This window comes from Salvelinus sp. IW2-2015, unplaced genomic scaffold (assembly GCF_002910315.2).
Source record: "Salvelinus sp. IW2-2015 unplaced genomic scaffold, ASM291031v2 Un_scaffold3454, whole genome shotgun sequence".
Lineage (NCBI taxonomy): Eukaryota > Metazoa > Chordata > Actinopteri > Salmoniformes > Salmonidae > Salvelinus > Salvelinus sp. IW2-2015.
In genome coordinates, this window is record NW_019944734.1 from 52,064 (window position 1) to 58,066 (window position 6,003).

General features: G+C 46.0%; 1 protein-coding gene across 1 annotated transcript in view; it reads left to right on the forward strand.

Annotated features, from left to right (window-relative positions):
* LOC112075896 (constitutive coactivator of PPAR-gamma-like protein 2) overlaps window positions 1–5,365 on the forward strand; it is a 45,131-nt gene extending 39,766 nt beyond the window's left edge. Inside the window, exon 6 of the mRNA XM_070441106.1 lies at window positions 4,788–5,365. Within this exon, the coding sequence (XP_070297207.1) occupies window positions 4,788–5,048 (261 nt within the window). The 3' untranslated portion in view covers window positions 5,049–5,365. The remainder of the gene's footprint in view (window positions 1–4,787) is intronic.
* Window positions 5,366–6,003: the final 638 nt, after the last annotated feature.

Genomic DNA, 6,003 nt, shown 5'->3' on the forward strand with positions numbered 1-6,003 from the left:
ATTTATGACCATTTTTAGTGCAGAAATCCCAGGTAATCCATTAAGCCGGTTCACATATGTTTCTCCACTGATTCGCTGTTATGGTTTCAGAATTATCTCAGCAAGCAGAACCAAGCCATTCTTGATAGATGGGGTTAAATCAGTTTATTCTGCAGCTGACAGTACTCTAAGAGCATCTTGATAAAAGGAGTAGCGAGAGTTAAAGGTAGATCACATTCACGGATTTATCTATGAGGTACAGAACTAGGGCCATCATTGAGTAATTGGGGTTAAATTCAGAATTAATCTTAGTAATACAGGAAACATCAAGAAGACCACTTTGATAGGAGCCGGTTAAATCAGAATTACATCAGACGAAGATACGTACAGTGCCATCTGGATTAGTACGGGTGTTAAAATCAAGATTTATCGGTTATGTGACTCTGAAAACTCAGTGCCAGGGTCGATAGCATGGGTGTTAAATCTGCAAATTATCTATCAGGGAACCAAACTCAGCGGGCCGATAGCACTTTAGAATAGATTGGGGTTAATCTGAATGATCATTCAAAAAGATGTTGCTTAAGGGTTCGATTTGGGGCACTGTTAATGGACGTGTAACTTTCATGCTCTTAGTGGCAGAATGAACATCAGTATTGTGTTCCTGTGGCCACCTCAGTGGTTAGGGTTGGGGCTTGACCCCTCAGACCATTCAGACCCTCGGAGAAATCCATTGACCGCATGCGTCGGACTTCGCATGACGTTGATTTCAGTTAGAGGAAATTCACTTACCAGATCGTAAATTAGTGTAATATAAGTAAAACCAAGCTCGCTGCTCTGTGTGTAGGTCAGTAAGAAATTGTTCTTGACCCATGATGAACCTGCATATCTGGCGCTAAAGAATGGAGCCCAAACTGAGCTTGTCTATGCGCCATATAAGTACCTGGGTGTACCTGGATTGAGACAAGTTTGTCCTTCACATAACGCAATAAAACATCTGTACTAAGATCTAAGATAGTTTTTTCATGTGAATATAACCGCGTTTCACAGGAATGGATAACACTAGAGATCCTTCCATCCTACAGATTTGGAAAATGTGTTGCTTTTTATTGCCTCTATGTGGAACAGCCTGCAGAGTCATCTGCAGCTAGATGGGCTGGTTGCCACTCAGTGCAGTTAATCACATTACTGGTTGAGGACTCTCTATGTAGTTGACCAGTGGGATTGCTTTTGTTAATTGTTGCTGTGTTTAATGTAATAGTTTATTGTGCCTGAATTCTATTTGTTTTAATGGACACTGTATGTTTTAATATTCTATTTTTTATTGTAATAGTGTAATAGGGCAGGACTCTCTTGTAAAATCATATGTTTAATCTCAATGTGGCTCCCTTGTTTAAAGGTTAAAAACTTATGTTTGTCTCCCTCATAAGTCTCGTATGGAGGACATAGGATAGCAGCGTTTTAGAGAGCTTGTGGAGTATTCTCGAGCTGCCTTCTAACTGTCCAAACACCGCCCCCCAAGAGACTCATGCTCATTCCGTCGTAGTCCCTCCCCCTTGCCCCCATTGGGAACCTCCCCTACTCTGTGAGTAACCCCGGCAATTGGCGAAGGCCGCTGTCCGTCATACAGTATCTCTTGTAGTCAGTGACACAAGACGATTGGCTAAAGCTTTTTTCTTAATACTTGTTAGACCTGCCTAAATTGGACAAGTATTTTCTCTGTCTGTGTGTAGTGCCAGGGTTTGGGCCGGCTCCGTTTGGTGGACCTCCTGCACATGGGGGGCGATGCAGACTGTAAAGACGGCAGGTAGGAGTCCACATGTCTCTGATGTAGCTCGTTATTACTGTCCTAAGCTTACTGTGTTAATGGTGGGGTTCATGTTAGCCTCCACATTTTCTGTGATATAGACCATGCAGTAGCACATAGCTGGCTCTCTCTTGTATTTGATCAGCAGTACAGATAGCTGGCTCTCCTCTTGTATTGACTCAGCAGTGACATAGCTGGCTCTCCTCTTGTATTGACTCAGCAGTACAGTAGCTGTCTCTCTGTTGTATTGACTCAGTAATACAGTAGCTATTCTTCCTTGTATTGACTCAGCAAGTACAGTAGCTGGCTCTCCTCTTGTATTGACTTCAGCAGTAAGCAGTAGCTGGCTCACCTCTTGTATTGACTCAGCAGTACGTAGCTGGCTCCTCTCTTGTATTGACTCAGCAGTACAGTAGCTGGCTCTCCTCTTGTATTGACTCAGCAGTAGCAGTAGCTGGCTCACCTCTTGTATTGACTCAGCAGTACATAAGCTGGCTCACCTCTTGTATTGACTCAGCAGTACAGTAGCTGGCTCCCTCCTTGTATTGACTCAGCAGTACAGTAGCTGGCTCCTCTCTTGGTATTGACTCAGCAGTACAGTAGCTGGCTCACCTCTTGTATTGACGCAGTCAGGTACAGTAGCTGCTCACCTCTTGTATTGACTCAGCAGTACAGTAGCTGGCTCACCTCTTGTATTGACTCGCAGTGCCGTCAGCTGGCTCCTCTCTTGTATTGACTCAGCAGTACAGTAGCTGGCTCTACCTCTTGTAATTGACCTCAGCAGTACAAATAGCTGTCTTCTCGTCTTGTATTGACTCATGCAGTAACAGTAGCTGGCTCCCTCTTGTATTGACTCAGCAGTACAATAGCTGGCTCTCCTCTTGTATTGACTCAGAGTACAGTAGCTTGTCTCTCCTGTTGTATGACTCAGTATATACAGTACTATTCTTCCTGGTATTGACTCAGCACGTACAATAGCTGGCTCTCTCTTGTATTGACTCAGCAGTACAAAGGCTGGCTCTCCTCTTGTATTGACTGCAGCAGTACAATAGCTGGGCCTCTCCTCATGTATTGACTCAGGCATACAGTAGCTGTCTCTCCTGTTGTATTGACTCAGTATACAGTAGCTTTATTCTTACTGTATTGACTCAGCAGTACAGTAGCTGGCTCTCCTCTTGTATTGACTCAGCAGACAGTAGCTGGCTCTCCTCTTGTATTGAACTCAGCAAGTACAGTACGCTGGCTCAACGCTTCTTGTATTGACCAGCATAGCAGAGCTGGCTCACCTCTTGTATTGAACTCAGCATCAGTAGCTGGGCTTCCCTCTTGTAATGACTCACGAGTACAGTAGGCTGCTCCTCTCTTGTATTGACTCACAGTAAACGTAGCTGGCTCACCTCTTGTATTGACTCAGCAGTACAGTAGCTGGCTCACCTCTTGTATTGACTCAGCAGTACAGTCAGGCTGGTTACCTCTTGTATTGACTCAGCAGTGCCGTAGCTTGGCTCCTCTCTTGTATTACCAGCAGTACAGTAGCGGCTCTCTCCTCTTGTATTGCTCAGCAGTAGCAATAGCTGTATCTCGTCTTGTAATTCGACTCAGGCAGTAGGCAGTAAGCTGGCTCCTCTCTTGTATTGTCCAGCAGTACAGTAGCTGGCTCCTCTCTTGTATTGACTCAGCAGTACAGTAGCTGGCTCACCTCTCTTGTATTGACTCAGCAGTACAGTAGCTGTCTCTCGTCTTGTATTCACTCAGCAGTAAGTAGCTGGCTCCTCTCTTGTATTGCTCCAGGCAGTAACAGTAGCTGGCTCCTCTCTTGTATTAACTCAGCAGTACAGTAGCTGGCTCACCTCTCTGGTATTGACTCAGCAGTACAGTAGCTGTACTCTTCTTCGATTGACTCAGGTAGTACAGTAGCTGTCTCTCTTTGTAGCTGGTGTAGTGTGTGTGTTCTCTGTATCTGACGCGTATAGTACACGCTAGTGTTCTTCCTGTATTGACTTCGAGAGTGACAGTAGCTGTTCCTATGATCGTAGTAGCTGTTATCTAGTTGAGCCAGTAAGTTGGCTAGTTCTTCTGTTATTGACTCGCGCAGTCAACAGTGGCTGTTTCTTAGACTCGGCCATCAGTGGCTCGCATTTGATCTCGGCAGTACAGTGGCTGTTCTTCCTGCATACTGGATACTGCGGCCTCCATATGACTCGGCGTCCAGTGCTGGTTTTCTGGTATTACTCTGGGCTCGTGCTGTCTTCGTATTGACTCGGACAGATTCTTGTACTATCCTGTAGTCTCGGCAACTACAGTCCCTGTTCTCTGTATTGACTCGGCAGTACAGATAGCTGTTTTCCTGTATGACTCAGGCAGTACAGTAGGGCTGTTACTTCCGTATTTGACTCGGCGCAGTACAGTAGCGGTGTTCTTCCGTATTGACCGTCGCAGTCAGTAGCTTGTTCTCTCGTTACTCGTCGGCAGTACAGTAGCTGTTCTTCTAGCTGGTAAAGTCTGCTTTGATTGCTGGCACGTATACTTTGCGGAGTACGCTGTTGCTTCCTGTATTGACTGCGGGCGTAGCACAGTAGCTTGTTCTTCCTGGTATTGACTTGGCCTAAGTACAGTAGGCCTGTTCTTCCTTGTATTGACTCCGCGTAAGCCCAGCAGTGGCTGTTCTCTTCCTGTATTGAACTCGCAGTACAGTGGCTGTTGCTCTTGATCGGCATGAACGTATTATTGACTACTGCAGTACAGTGGCTTTCTTCTGTATTCGACTCGGCAGTCAGTAGCTGTTCATTCCGCTGTTGACTCGGCAGCTAGATCGTAAGCTGTCTTCCATGTATTGACTCGGCAGTACAGTAGTGATCTCTTCCTGTATTGAACTCGGCAGTAAGCAGTGGCTGTTCTCCTGTCAATTGACTCCAGTTGAGGTTGACTCTTGCTATCACTTAACCAGCAACAATGGCTGTATTCCAGCTTGTTGTAGTTCTAACATCGCTCTCTCTCCCCCCAGTTCCCCCACCAGGGTGTAAAACCACCCTATCAGAATGCTCCGTACGGACCAGGCAACACCTCTCTGTTCCAGAACCACCCACCTCCCCTGCAGGACTGCAACGATTCACTGGCAGGGAAAATGGCCTTCACCGATTGGTCAGCTCCATATGACCAGGGAGGAAGTAGATTACCGAATCACCATGCGGCCGCTCCCTCTGGGCCCTCCCCCTCTCCTTCATCATCTTCTGATGGAGATGAACCAAACGACAGCAGCAAGTAAGACACACACACACACACACACACACACACACACACACACACACACACACAGTGATACAAACACACAGTGATACAAACACACAGTGATACAAACACACAGTGATACAAACACTCACACACAGTGATACAAACACACACACACAGTGATACAAACACACACACACAAACACACTGATACGCACATAAAACTAAACTTCTGTTTCCACGAGTTGTGGCTGAAAGACGGCAAGGGTAACATACAGCTGGCTCTGGTAAGACAAGGTGTGGTGGTCTGTGTCTATTTGTCAGTAACAGCTGGTGCATGAAATCAAATAGTAAGGAAGTAGGAAGTTTTCGAGGTTTTGCTCGCTTGAAGGTAGAGTAACTCATGATAGGCCGTAGGACCACACTTTTACCAAGAAGAGTTTACATATGTTTTTCGTAGCTGTCTATTTAACCACCACAATACGATGCGTTGCACTAAGACCACACCAATGAGCTGTAATACGGCCATAAGCAGACAGGACACACTCAAATGCGCTGTATACGGCACATGAAGAGCCAGAACCAGGACAACACTCAATGAGCTGTTAGCGGCATCAGCAGACAGGACACATCAATGAAGCTGTAATACGGCCATAAGCAGACAGGACAACACTCAATGAGCTGTATAGACGCCATAAGCAGACAGGACAACACTCAAGTGAGCTGTATACGGCCAATAACAGACAGGCACAACACTCAATGAGCTGTATAAACGAGCCCATAAGCAGGACAGGACAACACTTCATGATGGCTGTATACCGGCCATAAGCAGACACGGACAACACTCAATGAGCTGTATACGCCATAAGCAGACAAGGACAAAACTTCCAATGAGCTGGTATACGGCCATAAGGCAGACAGGACAACACTCATGAGCTGTATACGGCCAAAGCAGACAGGAACAACACTCATGAGCTGTATTACGGCCATCA